Source organism: Abrus precatorius, unplaced genomic scaffold (assembly GCF_003935025.1).
Source record: "Abrus precatorius isolate BTA unplaced genomic scaffold, Abrus_2018 Scaffold5, whole genome shotgun sequence".
NCBI lineage: Eukaryota > Viridiplantae > Streptophyta > Magnoliopsida > Fabales > Fabaceae > Abrus > Abrus precatorius.
Window position 1 is genome coordinate 11687076 of NW_020874395.1, and position 20748 is coordinate 11707823.

The 20748-nt window shown below is 28.4% G+C and overlaps 1 protein-coding gene across 1 annotated transcript; it reads right to left on the reverse strand.

Annotated features, from left to right (window-relative positions):
• Window positions 1-20123: 20123 nt before the first annotated feature.
• On the reverse strand, window positions 20124-20748 carry LOC113866674 (protein MAIN-LIKE 2). Its single transcript, XM_027501483.1, has 2 exons — window positions 20307-20748; window positions 20124-20185 (listed from the first exon to the last, which is right to left on the reverse strand). Exons 1-2 carry the CDS (start codon window positions 20746-20748, stop codon window positions 20124-20126), a joined length of 504 nt encoding a protein of 167 aa, XP_027357284.1.

Sequence of the window (20748 nt, forward strand, 5' to 3'; positions counted from 1 at the left end):
ATTAAGAAAAATAATTAAATTAATTATTTTTTCATAAATATAAATTTTATTCCAAGAATACTCGTAATATTAAATAATATAGTTAATAATTTATATATTTAATGATACTAATAAAAAATATAAAAAAAATTAATACATCTTCAATCTATCATTTGTTTCTTATAATAAGAATAAAAAAAAATTGTTTCATTTTATTTTTTATAAAAAGAATCAGAGAAAGTATGTTCCTAACACTAAGTAGATATATACAAATATGAACTCTCTTCAATTTATTAATTTTTTGTGTGACTAATCATATGATACTTTGACGTAAAAAATAAAATGTTTTTATCCTTTTTTATTATAAGAACTTTTTATTGTCAAGATTGTAGTAGTTATTTATTTAAATTATATTTAAGTTAAAAGACTTGAACCTACCCATTATCTTTTTTTAGTCCAAATTTTCTAATTCAAATTTTCCTAGAAAGAGATGATGGAAGTCCTTATTTCTTTCACAATGAGCTTTGTATGTTTTGGATAAGTCAAAATATTCATGTATAATTGTTTCTGATTATATATACGTATATTCAAATAATTTGTTTAATGATTTTATCTATTCTGTTACAAACATACTTGCATGAAATATACATTTTAAAAAAATAATTTATTATTTTTTAATTTATTCATATATAAAAATATATTTATTTTTTAAACAAATGCTTTGATTATTATTTATTTATATAATTTATTTTTAAACATTACTTAAATTTCTAAATATTCTATTAATAGACAAGACATTTTTTTTTTAAAGATGATTAGATTAAAGTTTAAAAAATAACCTAACTAGACTTGTATCAAATATGAAAACTTACACGAATCATTAGAGAATTGTTATCCTAAAGGAATAATATGACAGTGTTACAATATAAAACATAATATATTTGCTCAGAATACATATAAAATAAAGTATATTATGTCTTAAAAAATTAACTTTCAACTATTGATTAAGGATTATAATAATAAAATTGATTAAGGATTATATTTACACATATTTAGGTACGAAATTAAAATATTTATTTTCAAGACCGCACTTTAAAAAATTACTCATTTCATACTTATGCGTAGATAACAACTTCAATTCTATCTTCCTAATTTATGGGCACTTAAATACTTAGATTATTACCTATACAAGATAAACAAGAATATCATTTCATATTTTAATTATAAAATAAATCAAGCAAAGTGTTTAAATAAATTCAAATCAATTTTTACGAATAAAGTAATTAATTACACAATATAATCTGCATTTTTGTGTTTGAAATAATTAAAATAGATTCAAATTTAACATAACAAAATTATAAAATAATTAGTTCATGTATTTACATTTTTAATATTTTCACTCTTCAGAATTATCTAAAAATGTAATATGCTGAATTAATTTCGTTGAATTATTTTATATTATTTTTGTGTTATATTAAATTTTTATAATTTAAATATTTGTAAATGAATTATTTAAAATTTAATATTTTTATATTTTTAAAATATATTACTTGTTAAAATAAATTTATATGATAAGCGCTTATTAATTTAATTTTTATATGAAATTTTATCAATTAGATTAATTAATTTCATATTATATAAAAAATATTAAATAATAAAAATCACAAATTTCAAATTTTAAATAATATTTAGCATGTGTTAAATTATATAAAATTTGATATACATCACATTCAATAATTAAATTTGTCAAATCTTGCATTATATAAAAAATTATTAAGCGTGTAGAAAAAAATTAATAAGTGATATAAATATTTAAATTTAACAGTAATTTCTAACAAATCCTTATATATATATATATATATATATATATATTAATATTAATATGTATTATTATGAAATAAATTGTATAATTTCTATTGGGACACTTTTTTTTTATCGTGGATAGATTATTATTAGCTTTCACTTAGTTTTGAAAAATTTATTTCAATATTAATCAATAATATTAGACTAATGAACCAAATATTATTAAAATTATGCAATTAAGCCTATTCGGATGAAAGTGCGTGGGATCAATAATCATCCTGAACTATCGTGGTAGCTTATATTCGGCTGTGAATGAAAAGGACTCGTTATTTGACGAGGATAAATATGGTATTTAAGAAATTTAAAGGGTGGTTGTTCGATTGGGATGTTTAAAATCTGATTGGACTGTTGCAAATGGTGTATTCCTTATAATGGGTGCATCGATGTGTTTTAGTATTCAGATTTTTTAGCATAAAAAATATCTGGAGTTGTATTAGCACGTGTTAGATGTCACTAAAATGTGATTTTCATTTATTATACTTTGTATTAAATGCTAACTTCTTTTTTTTTTAAAACAAAGAAACTAAAAAGTCCAAAAACCAAGGAAACCTACACGGAAGATCTACGAGTTCATATTCCTAAATAATCTAAACTCAAGAACGAACAATTGGAGAGAGGAACCTCATCAAAACAGCAAAAATGGACATTATCCTTTATACCTATCAGTACATTAATTAGTTTTCTTCAGAATGTAGCTAAATCAAAGAAAAGGAATACATTTCAATAAGTTTCTAATGTTCTTCTTAATAATAATAATAAAAAAAGATGATTGCAACACTGAGAATTTAAAACTAAATATAAACCTAAAACATACAGATATTTGCTTGTATTACAAGTTGTAGCCGCAACAAAATTCTCCAAAGCTCAGCTCTAAGGAGGAAGGCTACTGTAAAAATCAGAATAGACTTTGCTATAGCTATAACAAATTAGACCGCCACAACTAGCCTTTTAGGGTTATGATAAACAATACCATCAACATTGAGCTTCATTTGTCTAGGAGGGGAGGGGACCATCTGACCATATGCTACTCCTTAAGGCTACCAAAACTAGAAATTTGATACTTCTTGCAACACATTTTCACATAATCAATTTCACACATAATTTTATGAAGTAAAGATTTAGCAAAAACACCATAATTTTGAAAGATAACAACATTTTTGTCCTTCCAAATATGTCAAACAATAATACCAAATAATATGTTCCAATCAGGAATGAGATGGTGGTTATGATTGGATAAATTATAAAACAGCCAATAAGAGAGGCCATTGCTGAAAAAAGGCACCAAAGTATTTAAGGGAATGAAATAATTCCAAATCTATTGAGCAAACCAGCAATCATGAAGAACATGCATAATTGATTCAGGTGTTTCATTATATCTAGGAAAAAGGGCAGAGGAAGTAATGCCTTTAGAGAACCTTTCATCATTGGTTAATAGTCTATTATGAGCTAATTTCCAGAGAAACAGAGCAATTTTAGGAGGGCCAGCCTATTTCCAAATTATTTTAAAGATTCTGTCACTAGGTTGAGGTATCTGATAAGAAGAAATTAATATTGGATAAGCATTTTTAATAGAAAATAGTCCATTATTTGACTATTTCCAAAAGGTAAAATCCTGGCCCTTAGAACTATCAAGGGTCAATTTGAAAGATAGCATCACAGATATGATAAGGGAGGATTTTCCTTAGTTTTCTCCTTATCCCAAGCACCTTGATCAAAAAAGAGAAAGGTTGGAGAATCAAGGTCCTCCTGATGGATAAGGTGTAAAGCATGCATAGCTAATTCTTGGACATGGAGAATCCAGTTGTCTTTCCAAAATCTAATAGATAACCCATCTCTAATAGACCATCCTAACCCTTTGGAGAAAAGATCCCAAATAGAAACTATACTTTTCTAAAGGTGAGAACTTTGCCGAGTATGATCTATCCTAGTATTTTTGTTTCCCAAGAAAAATTTATATTTGCTACATATAACTTGAGCCCACAAGTCATTAGGGCAATTTATTAGCCGCCAAAGAAGTTTTATCATATAAGCCTTGTTAAGAATAGAGAGATCCTTAAAACCTAGACCCATACTAGATTTTGGTTGACAGATTTTACTCCAGCCAATGAAATGACATTTCTTTTTACTAAGAGAGCCCCAAATAAAATTTTTGCAAATCTTATTAATTTCTTTACAAACAGAGTCAAGAATAACTAGGGACTGCATTATATAGGTTGGGATGCTCATTATACAGGACTGTGCAAGAATAACTCTACCGGCCATGGATAAGTAATTCATTTCCAATGAGATAGTTTTCTCCTAATTCTATCAATTATAAAAGTAAAATCTAGACGAGAAGGCTTTCAGTGACTAATAGGCACTCCAAGGTATTTACCAAAAGTAGAATTTATTTTAACACCTAATTTAATATTAATATCAATAAAGAGATCAGTATTGATTTTTTAGAGAAAAATAAGGAAGATTTCTCTTTTGTTGATTTTGAGACTAGAAGCAGAACAAAAGTTAGTGAGGAGCTCATGAATTATATTAGCTTGGTTCATATCAACCTTAGCAATTAGGATAATATCATTAGTAAAAAATAAAAAGGTGGGAAATCCTAGGGCCAAGGTTACTAACTAGAAAGGGAGACCAATTTCCAGTCAAGGTTTGGCCTTAGATAAGATGAGCCAACCTCTCTATATAGAGGACAAAGAGGTAGGGGGAGATGGGATCACCTTGTCTAATCTCTCTAGAGGGTTTAAAAGAGCTAGTTCTACTATTATTCCAATTGATAAATATAGAAGAAGAGAAAATACAATTATGTATCAGGTTAGCAAACTCATCTTCTAAACCAACTTTTTGGGGGGTATTAATAGTAAAATCCCATCTCAATTTATCATATGCTTTCTCCATATCAATTTTAAAGATCATATATCCAGTTTTACCTTTTAATTTAGAAAAAGAGTGGATAATTTCTTGAAGAACTAATGCATTATCAATATCCTACCTTCCAGGCACAAAGCTAGTTTGATTAGGAGAAATTAAATGGGGCAGAGAGTCTTTGATTCTATTAGCTAACAATTTAGTTATAATTTTATAACTTACATTACAAAGGGATATAGGCCTGAAATTAGAAATAAACTCAGGATTTTCAGTCTTAGGGATTAGAACTATAGCAGTTTCATTGACCTTAGCTATATTTTCAGGATTCTTAAATATGCTAATAACAAACTCAACTATAAAGGGAGCCAAAAAATCCTACTGATTTTTAAAGAAAATAACAGATGTGCTTGTGGAATCTTTAGCATTTGTTAGAGTTAACTCTGCATACAGTCTCTCTTTATTAGAGAATCTCTAAGAGGGGGAAAGGACGTATCACAATGGAGATAAGTACTATTGTGGTTAGGATTAAGAAAGATATTTTGAAAAATAGTTGAAGGCAATAAGCTTTAGTCTTAGGGGATTAAATTCCCACTCATTCTGGTCATCTTTCAACGCTTTAATGAGATTTTATTCCTACGAAATACAACTGCTTTGTGGAAGAAACTATTATTTTTGTCTCCTAATTTGATCCAATTAGTTCTAAACTGGTGATACCAGTAAATCTCCTCTTGATTCAGAACAGATTGATACTCTTTTCATAGAAATTTCATTAAATTAATGAGGAAATGATTATTACCAGCAACTAGCTTACAATGAATTCCTTGGATTCTATTAAAGAGGCATTTTTTCCCTAAAAAATGTTATCAAAGGTGGTTTTATTCCAAACAGAGATTTTATCTTTGAAACTAGAAATATTTTTAGTCTAAGAATTTGAAATTTGCCAAGAACTTCTAACTTAATTGTGAAAATCTTTATGGGACATCCAAGAAGCTAGGAATTTAAAAGGCCTGTCAATGCCTTTCTGTATTCATGCCCCTTATTTTGAGATAAAAACCAACATGGTCAGACTTTAAGAGACGAATGTGGAGGAGAGAACTATTTTGGAAGAGGAGACACTAGGATTCATTAGCCATAACCCTATCTATCCTTTCCTTGAGACTCCCTTTTTGCCATGTGAAGGAGTTACCCTTGAAACCTAGATCATGAAGCACATAAACATTAAGGCAATTAGCAAAATTTCTAATTAAAAGGGGGTTAACAGGTCTACCACCCTCCTTCTCTGTTTCATATAAAATAGAGTTAAAGTCCCCTACTAAATACAATAGATTACTAATAGAGGAACTAAACTCAGTAAGCTCCTCCTAGCAATTAGCTCTTAGCCCCTCTTGAGGGCTGGCATGGACAGCAGAAAGAATCCAATCAATCTGCTCAGGATTACTAATTTTTAGGTGTTTTCTAAGTTTCTTCTTTCTCAAAATGTTCTCTTTTGTGATATCTAGGAAGATCTTGGTCCTTTCACTTAAAACCCTTCACAAAATCTCTTTCAAAACTTCATCTCAAAGTAAAGGGAGCTCTATTTTGTTATTCTAAGCATAATAATTATTTTGTAACATGAGAGTACTTTATGTATGTGTTTTAGTATGATTGTTATGATTGATTGACATTGAATTATTATGAAAAATATGTTTGGCTGATTTTGGATGTTAATGATATGTTTGAGTAGTCCGTTTGTTTGGAATTTAGTTCAGAAGTGCTTTACTAAGCACGATCTCTTACTTGAATAATGAGTTTAGTATGAAAGGGAGTATGATATAAGTGTAAGAAGCTAAATGATTTTAGTGTAAATAGTTACAGAGATACACTGGGTATAGAGTCCGGAGACGATAGAAAATTTGGGAGAAATATAGGGTGGTGAGCGACATTTGTGCATGTGTACACATTCTTTCTTAAAGCGAATGTGCCAGATGGCCTCACACTCATTTCCTGACTATACTTTTGCTAAGGGGCCCGTTATTGTATACGTTGTATCCGTATACATGGGTTAACTGGAGACTATTTACCTAGTTGTGTAAGACCCCAAGAACTGCTAGAGGCATCGTATAATTGTGATCACAGTGCACTAAATGTGCGTATTCGAAAGAGTGCAACATAATAATTATGAATATGTGTATGTCTAATATATTGCTTTAAGATTTATGTTATTATGATTCCTTATATTCTATGATCATGATTGTGCTGTTATGTTAGTCGTTAAAGTAATATTATGTTTTAAATGATAAGATAGGTGCTCATCCTTACTGATAATTTCAGGGAACCAGGATGATGAATTCGCAGGGAAGAGTTAGGCTGGTATATAATTCTGTAGACTTTAGATTAAATTACGTATTTAATGAATACCAGTGTGTAAATCATTTTAAATTTGCTGTATTGGTAAAGAATGACCCTAGGGTTTATGTCATGACAGAGATGGATTTTGCTTGTAGTATTCCATTTGACTTCCCTAGGAGTAGGATACACCAAACCTTATGTGTATATATGTATAGGGGTACAGTTAGAATCCCAGCAGCCCTTACTTACTTATACACCTATCATGACCACGACTATCTAGGAAGACCTACCCGTTGGACCTTTGAGCATGTCACAGGGACAGAGGTCAGAGCTGACTCTGGCGATGGGTATCTGGGATATGATGACAACCTAAACTCTGAGGACCTAGCTGAGATAGAGAGTTGGAATGCTGGAGATGAGTATAACTGAGGCTACTCTGCGATTCTTTTTGTAGTGTTTGGTGTTGTAATTATTATTTTGATCTTTAAATACTCAAACATACAGTTTGTAAATTAATATACTGTATTGTGAAGTTTATGTATAGCCTTTTTCTTTATTTTTGATTATGGTAATTTCGGAAGTTTTATGCTATCGCACTATTCTATTGATTTAAATGAAAAAATTGATTAAATTGTAGTAATTACTTCTGAAAAAATTTTATGGTATCCAAATTTCATATTGAAATTGAATTGAAATGGAAAATTATTTATATGTACTGAATTTGAAATAAGGACGTTACACTTATCATGCTAACATTGGCTACCTAGAACATCATATCTGGAGCTTGATGGACTTTCTCTGCCCTTTCCAGTTTTAGGCTTACTGATGGTTAGAGGCTACCCTAGTTTCTTCCTAAGGGTTTTTTTGGCCAACATCCAGGGACTAAATTGCTCAGAATCCTTCGTTATACCCCCTCCTTGTTCACCTTGAACAACTTCATTATTAGATTGACTAAAGCTATTGGGAGCCTCATCTTACATGTCCATATTATTATTATAACTACCTAAATGTTCAGAGCTAATAATATATTGATTAACTAACCCAGTACAAGACTCTTACCTATGACTATATTTTCCATAGTTGAAACAAATAAGATGTAATCCCTCTTATTCAATTTTAAATTCTTAGCTAAGACCTTAAAAGTGAGAATCAATTGTTTCCTAATGTTTATTTCTATGCATATCCTTGCAAATCTCCCTCTAAAGAGAAGGGAGGTATGTGGGTCAATCTTGAGCATTGACCCTAGGCAAGATCTGACTTGCCATAGAAAATTTTTCATTATAAAGTTCTAATGGAAGGTCTAGGATGCGAACCCAAGCAATAATTTTCCTAAGGCTAAAGTATTTTGGCTTGAATAAGGGTCGACATCTCTGGACAAGCAGATAATGATCTAAGATCAACTAGGGGCCCTCAAATAATGCATGTCTTGACTAAAAAAAATTCATTATTCATATTCAAAATTTTTAAGGGGCCATTCCTACCCCAAATATGCCTTAATTTCGAGTTCAGATAGTTAAAGTTTATAGATTTACCCAATAGTTTCACAATTAGGGTTAATTTCCATGGTAAGCACCACTGCTCGTAATCTTCCAAAGGTATTTTCAAATTAGGGTAAAGATTCTGATTTGCAGGGCAGCTTTCCTCAATATCTTCAATTTCAATATTAATGTTTCTTGGTGCTTCACTTAATAAGGTCCAACTCCTCAGTAAAATGCTTTTCCGCAACAGCACGTTCCATCTTGTGGGATTCGACAAGCAAAGGAAGAAAAAAACACAAACTAAAGGTGAGTCTTCCTCCAAGGAATAGGGATGCAAGGATGGAGCGATGCAAAAGTTGCAACGATGTCTAAATGCTAACTTATTTATTAATAAATAAATTTTTATTTAAATTATGTTAAAATATATTATTATTTTTCTTCAATCTTTTTTATTTCTTAACCAACAATGCTTATAATTGATGATGCTAAAGAAAAGTATGACATTAATACATAATAACTACATAAGATAAAAAATTAAACATACATGCTTAAATCTAAATACAATTCAACATTTTTAAAAGTTTTAATTCAAAATTCAATAAAATTAGAATCTAAACTCATAATTTTCTTGATAAAAACTTGGAAGCTTTCTGCTTTCTCTTTGTTTCTTGATCTAATTATCATAAACTTCAAAACAAACTAGACCACTAAGATAAAATTAACAATAAGAGAAGTTTGACATGATGGAATTATGGCAAAAAAAGAACGACTCTTGCAAGTTCAATTATCAAAAGAGAAGTGTTGAAAAAGGGATGGATAACAAGAAATAAAGATAAAATACTTGTAAAAGTGATTCTAAAAATATTTTTGTTCAATAATTAATATGTATAATTTATAAATAAAAATTTAAATATTACTGAAATTAATGATTCATTCTTAATAAAGCAATTTATAATTGGATGACTGTATAATATTTTAACTGACAATATATTTAAATTTAATTTAATAAATAAATGATAAAAATATAATATAAAAAACAAATTAGAGTTTATAAATGAGAATATAATAATCTAGAATTAACAAATAAAGATAAATTAATAATGTAAATATCTAAAATAAAATTATAATGACATAAATTACATTAATGATTATAGTATAATTACGTGATATATAATTTTTTATTTTAAATATTGAATTATAAATATTATTTTTTGTCAAAATCAAAAGTCATAAAAATATAGTCAAGTTATTCTTATTTTTATAAATTTTAAATATAATATAAAAATTTATTCATTTTAAATATTAAATTTGAATATTTATATTACGGCAGTTAGTATCACACGAAACGCAATATAAATCTATCGATTTGATACAAATTCATGCCGCATTGATACAAATAAAGAGAAGTATTATTTTGATTCTAGAATCAGCTTGCAAATCACACGAATCAGCATTGAATTATGATCTGTTGTGCGGTGCTCGATTCAAGTGCAAACTGGGTCGCATAAGAAGTGGGTCAGGTCGATGCGACCCGATTCAGTAAAAATCCTAAAAAAATATTTTTTTTGAATTTTTTACAAAAATATCGATTTGTACCTCAAATTGCTTCTATTAGTCGACCTGTTACTTAATATTAAAAGAATATCTTATTTTTTCATTCCCTTCTTATTCCTGCACTTTCATTTTTTCAAAGTACACTATTGATGTTATTTCCTATTGCGTTGGTGTCATAATTGTGATTCTTCTCTGAACTTCTCACTCCCTATTCAATATTTTTGGTGGTTCCTCTCCTTCTGCCATGGTTCCTATTTTTTGTTTGGCTTCTCCTCTCTTTTTTGCTTGTTGCTATTTGGAGACAAATAGATCCTACAAAAAAAAAACAAAAAAAACAAAGGAAAGTGATATCATATGGAAACTTTGTGAAAGTGTCCTTCCGCATAGGCTGTTAGTGAAATGCAAATATTATCCTTATACTTGTTGGGGTAGAGTTGTAAGGATGAAACATCATCTAACTGGAACAAGGGCAAGTGTAAGTGCATGTACAAGTGTTTCATACAAGGTAAAGGAGATATTCATCAAACTATTGGAAGAGAAAGAAAAAAAAAGTAAAAATAACTTGGAGTTTTTTGAAGAAGCTGAGACCCAAGATGTAAGTGGTCATCAAAAGGGAAGTATGAATTCTTTTGTCAACAAAAAAAATAGAAGGACATCTAAAACTTTAAAGCAAACAACAATGAATACAATGTTGAAAGATATAGATGTTGTCATTGAAGAAATTTGCAAATGTATTTATGCTAATCCCTTACCATTTAATTTAGTTAGAAGCCCTTATTTTATTCAAATGGTGAAAGTTGTTGGAGAATTTGGTAGGAGTTTAAAACTTCATACATATAATAAAGTGAGAGTTTTTTTTTTTTTTTAAAGGCAGTTGATAACATCCATCAAAATTTGGAGAAATACAAAAGTGAATGGGAGAAATAGGGCTGCACTTTGATCTGTGATGATTGGACAAATGAGAAAGAAAGGTCACTCACTATTTTTCTTGTTAACTGTCCTAGTGGAGCTATTTTTCTAAAATCTATTGATACTGGCAATGTAATTAAGGATGCCAAGCAAATGTTTAAATTATTGGACAACATGGTAGATAAAAGTGGGGAAGAAAATATAGTGCAAGTTTTAACAAATGATGCTTCTAATCTTGTGGTAGCAGGAAAAATGTTAGAAGAGAGGAGAATTAAATTATTTTGGTGACCTTGTGTATAGGGGTGTGCATGGATTGGATTAGTATAAAACCAATCCAAATCCATTTCAAATCCAATTATATGGATTGAATTTTAAATCCATTTATTTTATTTTTTTGAAAACCAGTTTAAAATCAGTTTTAAAATTTGGATTTGGTTTAAAATTGGTTTTAAATCCATTTTTAATTAAAACTGGTTTTAAATCCGGTTTTAGTTAAAACTGGTTTTAAATCACAAATCACAAACAATTGAGATAAATTATTTGACTTCAGAAATACACACAATTGAGCACTCGCAAGCAATTCATAAACCTAAAGTCCATTAACTAAACAATTATATGATAGAATATGTGACTAAATAAAAAAAAATGAGGTTCAGGTATTCATTTTGATAGCATAGTTCCCTGATATCAGCAGAGTCCAAACACATGACTCATCATTGTAGCTACAAACTACGGTCAGCCAGTTTGGAAATGGAACTATTACACAAGGAATTAGTAGCCACTTACAATTTTGAACTGTTAAGAGTTAAGACCATTTGCAATGCAAGAAGAGAACTAACAGAACAATCAAGACATGCCCATGTGCAGTTAGTTGAAAAAGGGCTGCGCAATTAACTGTACATGGTTTCATATTCACATCGTTTCAGTTCTCACAACAATAGAAATTTTAAATGTCTCTGAAGTAATGTGTGTGATCCAACTCATCAATAGAGCGATGATGAAGGACATCTCAAAACTTAAACAGATCAAATGAATTCATCACACACTTTTTCTATTTTCATTCACCTATAAAAAAACCAACGAGCCAAGATAACTTTTAATACAACATTCTTTGGCACATTCAAGTTTAGGAAAATAGAAGGTAAAGGGTATTGGCACATTCAAGTTTGGCACATTCATTGTGTGCTAGTCCCTCCCAGCCATAAGTCAAATAATCTATCTCAATACAGAAACATAGGCAACACAAAACATCACAAACAAACTGCAAAATACGTTATCCTTTAATATCTAAACAGCAAAATAACAAAAGAGAGGAAGGAAGCGAGAAAGGAAAAATGTACCTGCGAGGCAAATCAATCTACGGATCTCTGTTGCTGGAACCAAATCGGTATAATTTTTCCCAAGAAAGAAATCTAGGGTTTAGAAGAAACAAGAATAATAAAATCGGTTTTGTAAAATCTGATCTAATTTTTATATATTAAAACCAATTTAAATCCAAACCTTTTTTTACGGATTTAGTTTTTTAATTTTTTAAAAAAACTGGATTTTTAAAATCGGTTGGGCTAAGTTATGGATTGGACTTTTATAATTTGGTTTTTTTGTGCACCCCTACTTGTGTAGCCCATTGCTTTGATTTAGTTCTAGGGGATATTGGAGAGCTTCCAATTTTCTATGTTATCATTACAAATGCAAAGAAAATCACAACTTACATCTATAGGCATACACAGGTCCTTAATTTGTATAGAAAGCATTCCAAGGGAAGGGAGTTAGCTAGACCAGCCGTAACAAGGTTTGTAACTATTTATCTCATATTAAATTACATTATGCAACAAAAGAATGATCTTAAATCTATGTTTGCTTCAAAGGAGTTTGCTTCTAGTTGTTATGCTAATAGAGTTTTAGGCTAAGCAAGTGATGAACATAGTATTGAGTGGTGATAAATTTTGAAAATTCATCAAATATTGTCTAAAGTGTGTAATTTCACTTGTGAAAGTACTTAGATAGATAGTGATTCAAAACTAATCATACCATATATTTATGAAGCAATGGATAGAGCCAAAGAGTTAATTGCTGAAAATTTTCAAGAGAAAGAGTCAAGGTATAAAAAAGTGTGGAAGATCATTAATTCTAGGTGAAACTTACAAATACAAAGACCTTTCCATGTAGCTGCATATTATTTCAACTTAATATCTTAAATTTTATATAGTTGCCTATTCATCTTGAATTTTTTTATTGGTTGGTTAGGTTCAATTATGACAAAAGCTTTAATCTAGATAGTGAAGTTTAGTATGGTTTATATGAAACCATTGAAAGAATGGTTTCAGATAGAAGAGCAAGATTTTTAATTAATCAACAACTTGAGAAGTTTAAGTCAGCCAAAGAATTGTTTGGAACAAATATGGCAATAGACACTAGAGACAAGAAGTAACCTAATAACTCTTCAATCTTCATATTTTGCTAACTTTATAAATAATTATAAATCAATAAGTAACATAATATACTTTGCTAATTATTTATACATATTTTGTTTTGAATTTTGATAGCTCTTTGGTGGGAGAGTTATGGTGGAGAGGGTAAAAATTTGCAAGAAGTAGTCATGAGAATTTTGAATCTTACATGTAGTGCAACAGGATATGAAATGAGTTGGAGTACATTTGACCAAATGCATACTAAAAGAAGAAATTCCTTGGAACAACAAAGAGTAAATGCATTGGTGTTTGTTAAATATAACCTACAATTAGAGATGAGACAAAGGTGTAGAGAAGAGAAGGAAGAGACTTATGATCCTATATGCTTAACCAATATTGAATCAGATGATGAATGAATTTTTGAAAAAGAGGATCCATTCTTACCAAATGATGCTTTATTGATGGATATACATGAGTGCTTTACTTTTGATATGGTAGCTCCAAGCAAGAAGAGAAAGAGAGGTATTTGTGCAAATTCAGAATTAGAACTTGAATAAAAAATACTAAAATGTTAATTATTCAAATACATATTATCATGCTTGTTCCATTATTTTGGTTTTATAGGTCCAAGAAATTTAAATGCCAAAGCTGATAAGAAGGAAAAATCTATAATTGAAGATGATGATGAATTGAAGGCATTATTGGAGATGGGTGGAAAAGAAAGAACTTTTGATTTTGGAAGATGAAAAGGATGAATTAAGTGAATCCATTCAAACTTTTGCTATATTGACTTGATGTCATTTTTTATTTATCTTTTTGAAAGACTATATGCTAAATTTGAGTAGTCACTTTATTTGGGAACGTGACTTAATGTTATGATTTAAATCTTAGTTTGCTTACAAGTGTATGTCACATTGTCAAGTATATACTATTTACTTCAAAATGTTAATATATAGATTTTTTTTTTATGTTACAATGCTCTTATATTTATTTTTTTATGTTTTAAAATATTGATCTTCAATCTTATCTGATTTGATTGACGATTCAAAAATAGGTTTTACGATTCACAATTTGAATCCCGATTTAACTACTTAAATTTATATTATTTAATAATTTTTGTTAATTTTTTTATTAAGCATCCACTTTTTATTAAATCAGCTCTAATCTATTATATCTTTAAAGAAAATTAACAATAAATGTTAAGAATAATTCAATTAAACTTTTCAATTTTATGTCGTAAGCCACTTCAAGAATGATACTTAATAGAATCAAGCATTTCATTAACATTTATTAGATCATTATTGAAGAGAATATTATTCTGCAAAAGTCAAATTGTCTATATTATTATAAACTATATCGTTACAACTCTCTTCCATTTCTTTTTTCCATGTCAAATTCCACATATACTTAATAATACTTCATAAAAAATTTTATGTAAACATATATCAACACTAAACCACTTAATACTTTTTATTGAATATAATCTTAACTAATTTAATTATTTAATTATATTATACTATCTTTTAAATTACATATATTAAATTTTACTTGATAGAAATATTTGTAGATATTATTTAAACTTATTTTAAAAATATATTATTTATTAAAATAAAAGTAATATAATAAAGTACCTATTAATTATATGTTTGTGTGAAAGTTTATAAATTAATTTATTTGATAAGAACTTTCAAGCTAATAATTATATTAATTAATCTTGCATTATATAAAAGTTATAAAATAATATAAGCGTCAAAGTTTAATAATTAGTGTGAATTGATTTTGTTTATTTAATATATATATATATATATATATATATATAATATCAAATAATTTTAAATAAATGAACAAAATTTGTAAGTATAAATTACAATAGAAACTTTTAATTCAATAAATATTTTTATAATAAAAAATTTATTTGATAATGTAATTATCAATGTATTTTATACTTTTATAATTTGACTCTCTTTTAAAATAAAATATTAATATTATATTTAAAATATCATAATAAAGATATTAGTAGAATCATAAGATAATAAATAATAATGTAATATGTTGTGCATGTCTAGAGAACATAAGGAGGAATTGGAGAAGACTTTTGTTGTAGAAAAAGTGTCGAATATGATTAGGAAGTGTGAGGAAGATAAGAGTCTGAGTGTTGACAGATTCAATTTCATGTTTGTAAAATCGTTTTGGGACTTGATGAGGGGTGAGGTAATGCAGATGCTTATAGAATTTCATATGAATGTCGCATTTCTCAAAGGGTTGCTATCTTATTTTGTAGCACTCATTCTGAAGGCGAAGAATCCCCAAAGAAGTAAGTGAGTATAGACCTATTTCTTTATTGGGGTGTCTTTATTAAATTATTTCAAAGGTGCTTGCAAATAGAATATTGGGTGTCTTTATTGCTAATGAGGTGATAGATTATGCTAAGAAAAGCAAAAAAAAAGTTTTATGTTGAAAGTAGATTATAAGAAAGCATATGATTCAGTGGATTGGAAATATATGTTATATACGTTATGAAAGTTTGGCTTTGGGGAGAAGTCAGTAAGGTGAATGGAGACAATTTATTGGTCCTTGTTAATAGGAGCCCAACAGAAGAAGTGGCGATTGGTAGATGCCTCAAACAAGGTGATTCTTTATCTTCTTTCTTATTTTTATTAGTAGCGGAAGGTTTGGAGGATTGATGAGAAGTGTTGTCTCAAAGAGTCTTTTTTTCTAGTGTCAAAGCTAGCGATAAACTAAAATTTCATTGTTATAATTTGTAGATGATACTTTAATTATAGGCAAAACTACTAAGTAAGATTTGTGGATGATAAAGGTTATTCTATGAAGCTTTGAGCTTATATCTTGGCTTAAAATTAATTTTCATAAGAGTTGTATTATGAAAGTGAATGTGACAGGTCATTTTCTAGACACAACATCTTGATTTATAAATTGCAAGGTGGGATCATTGTCTTTTCGGTATTTAGGCATTTATGTTGAGGATAAACCAAGAAGAAGAAGTAATTGGCAAAAGCTTATTGAGGTGCTTAATCGCAAACTAGCATCTTGAAAGTACAAATACATCTCTATTTGGGGGTAAAGTAACACTTCTTAATGCCATTTTAAATAGTTTTTTACTATATTATTTATCCTTTTGGAAAATACCACCCATGTAATTAAGGAGGTGGTGAAGATTCAACGTTGGTTTCTTTAGAGTGACATGAAAAAATCATTAAAAATAACTTGGGTTAGATGAGAAAAAGTATGCATGCCAAAGAATGAGGGTAGTCTAGGGTGGGAAATGTGGAACAGTTCAATTAGAACTTGTTGGGTAAATGGGTTTGGAAAAGATTAAAGTCTCTAAACTCATTGTGCTTTGATGTGTTACGGGTATAGTATGGATCATGTGCTGATACGTTAATTTCTTTGAAGATAGCTCATAGTGCTTCAAATTGGTGGAGGGACATGGTGTGGGTCTATAAGCAAGCCAAAAGGTGGATAGATTCTAACGTCACACAAGTACATGCCGATAGTTATTTTTTTAGTCTTTGAAAGGATAAATGAGTGAGAAAAATTACATTGACAAATTTATACCCAAGGCTATTTTCAGCAATGATTAATAAGGAAGCATGAGTGGTGGATAATAAATTATTTGAGATGAGTCAATAAGTGTTGAAAATTTCTTGGAGAAGGCAATTGTTTTAATGAGAGGAGGATTTACAATAGTAGTTACAGAAAACTATAGAGGGTAAGAAGTCGAGAGAAAATATAAATGACAAGTTGTTGTAGAAGTGTGATAGTAACAAGAAATATAGTGTGCAATCCGCTTATCACTACATTTATCATTTCTTCATTGTAGGTTGCGATTTGAAGCTGGATCTAGTGCATGCAAGATATGGAAAGTCAGTGCGCCGAAGAAGGTAGTGGTATTCGTTTGGCATCTATTGCTTAATGCAGTCCTAGTGCGAAAGAACTTGACCAAACATGGATTGATGATTCCCTCAAAAGCTTGTGGGTTGTGTGATACTGAAGATGAAAATATATTGCATCTTTTTTTACATTGCAGTCTCTATGAAACTGTGGTACATGGTGTTTGAATAGTTTGGTGTCAGCTTATACTTACCTAGAAATTTGCTTGAGATATTACTAAGTATGTGTGAAATTCAATGTGAAAAAAAGAAATGGAGAGAAGTTGTAATGATATGATTTGCGGTAATATAGACAATTTGCTTTCAGCAAAATAATATTATCTTTAATAATAATGTATTAAATGCTAGTAAAATATTTAATTCTATTAAATATTATCCCTTGATATGTATTGTTAATTTCTTTTAGAGTTGTAATGGATTAGAATATCCCTTATATTTTAAATTTATTTTTAATAAAATGTTGATGTTTAGTAAAAAATAAAATGTAATAACTATATAGTTATTTTAACTTAATTTGTTATATTTTTAAAATATAATAATTTAAGAAAGAAAAATAATAATACTTTTGAACTTAAATATTTAAATGTAAAAATTAATATTGTAATTATGAAAAAAAATTATTTTCAAATTTTGAGTTAAATTTAAATATATAAATATAAACAAATTTTTATTATAATTTTGAATCTATAATATACTATATAATTTGTTTTTAATAAAAAATTATTATTTTAAAACAATTAATAGAATCCTAAAAATTCAGGGAAACAAAATTTATGAAAATATTGATGAAATAATATTATAAATAATAGTTAAATTATATTTTAAAATAAAAAAGCATCAAATAATTATCATATCTTTATTATTTTATTTAATGAGTATAGAATAAAAAAATTATTCTAAATGATATTACAAAAATAAAAAAATACCTAAAAAGACCCATGCATATTTTATTTACTGAAGTAGACCCAAAATACTGTAACAAAAATTTATAATTGAAAATTCAGTTCAGAACCGAATTCTCACATAGCCTCTATTTTTTAAATTTATATTTATATTTTTATATAATAAAATAAATATTATTATTTAAATTGTATTTATATTTCATTAAAATAAATATTTATAATATGTTATTCTAATAAATATTTATATATATTTTGTTAATTATATACAATAAAATAAGTTTTATTATTTGAATTATATTTATATTTTTATATTATTTGAAAATATATAAAAATAATAATAATATTTATTTTACATGTTTATTAAAATATATTTTACATATTTAATATAATAAATAATATTTTTAGAAAATAATTATTATTATTAGATTTTTAAAAACTAATTAAAATATTTAAATAATAAGTATATTATGTTAGAATAATGTTAATGCTTAAATTTTTATTCTTAAAGAATAATAATTTTATTTTAAAAATTAAATAAAAATATTAAATATAATTCTATTTATTTATTTATTTAAATATGTAATTTTGGCTTAATATTTTTAAATATTAGTATGATAAAATGATATTTTGAATAAAAATTTTATTTTAATTAAATTAATTTTTTTTAAAGGACATTATTTAATATTATAATTTTTAATAAATTTTATTTGAGAATAAAAAATTTATTTTTAAAAAGTAAATAAAATATGAAATTATAAGCTAATTATTTATACTTGAGACAAATATTTTAAAATTAACGTTTTCATATTACTAAGGTAACATTGATAAAGATAAAGTGCATTAATAAATATAATAACAAATTCATAATAACATTAATAATTAACTATCTCCGTAATGGTGGTCAGTCCCACAATGAGGATGATGTTTGTGACGTGGTCGGTTTCATCGTTATGGTTGTTGCTTTGAAATTTCATGATGAACTTGTGGAGGATTTGGATAATCATGAAGGTCTAGTTGTTTGAATGCATTTGATGAATTACCAGGTTCATTAGCAAAATCTGGTTGGTAAAGAGACTGCATGTAAGTTTGTGCTGAAGATAAAGTTGTAAAATTAACTCTAAATAAGTTTGTAAAAAAATCCTCTGATGTTGTTGCAAACGAATGTCTTGTATTAATTATGTTTGCTTCTGGCATTATATTCAGAGAAATTGATGTAGTCTTATGGTACGACGGTGTGGAAGTCATACCGATTTTAAATGTGTTGATAGTACTTAGTTGTTGGTCGCTCCTTCTTGGATCTTGTAGTAGTGGTGGCACAGATAGGAAATAGATGAAATTGACAATGTACTATTTCATGTATTCTTGTGTGTGACACAATGGGTGTTGCATTGGATGACCTGTTATTGTCAGTTACATCTGTTGTTCCATATCTTGATCCATTGAGCATGTCTTGTAACCCAATTTTAATCTTGTCTTCCTCTCATGTCAATTTTGTGGAGGTCATTCAAATTATTCAGTGGAGAAAGGACTTTTTGGAAGAGACGAAACTGTAATTTGACTCTATCTGTTTGGTGTCATTCAACAATTGCAAAACAAAAGATGGCGGTACATGAAGTTCATAGTTGAACATCTCTATATGCTTCCATGGGTATTGATGTTTGCAAGTCTTGATATTGCGCCCATAAAAAACTATAAATAAACTTAACTTTGTTATTTAAGATGATGTGTAAAAGATAAGAAAATAAATATGAAGAGTTACCTGATTAGCTTGAATGTGATCAAACATCGATCTGTACCCTACAACATCATTGTGAGGTTTATTTCGAAAGTTTAGTACTCTACCCTCGCTTTATCTGCACACAAGAGGGTTTGTTGGTGGATTACTAGAAATTGACGCAATATATGACATACAATACCATGCCCAGGACATTAACAGTGATGAGCAACCACCCATTGTTTTACTACCAACTTCTGTGGCTCTGCACATTTTCCTATACAACATAGCTGAACAAGCAGAACCCTAACTATATCATCTTATTCATCTAAGATTAATTAATAAAGTTAAATACATAAGATGTACTTTGTTGCCTGTTTTGTCAGGCATCAAAACACCTCCAATTAAACCTAGTATATAAGCCCTACAATGAGTGTGAACTTCTTCTTTATATGGTTCTTCTGGTAATGGCAACATGTTGTCTCTCAGCCACTTCAATTTTGGCATAGAGCCAATAAGTGACTCTCCCTTGACTGACACAATACTGAGATATGTGTCACATATTTCCTTCCAGTTATACATTGTTGGAGCAATGACTGGTAAACCATTAACTCTTAGCCTGAGTTGAAGTGCAACATCCTCCAGGGTTATGGTGCACTCCCCTGTTGAAAAATGAAATGTGTGAGTTTCAGGTCTCCACCTCTCGACCAAAGCTATTATCAATGTGTGATCCACCTTATGATGCCTTAGCTTTGCTACTACAACAAAACTAAGTTGTTCAAGTATAGGAACAATTAGAGGACTGAGTTCTGGCATTAAATGACATAAAGATGAAATCAT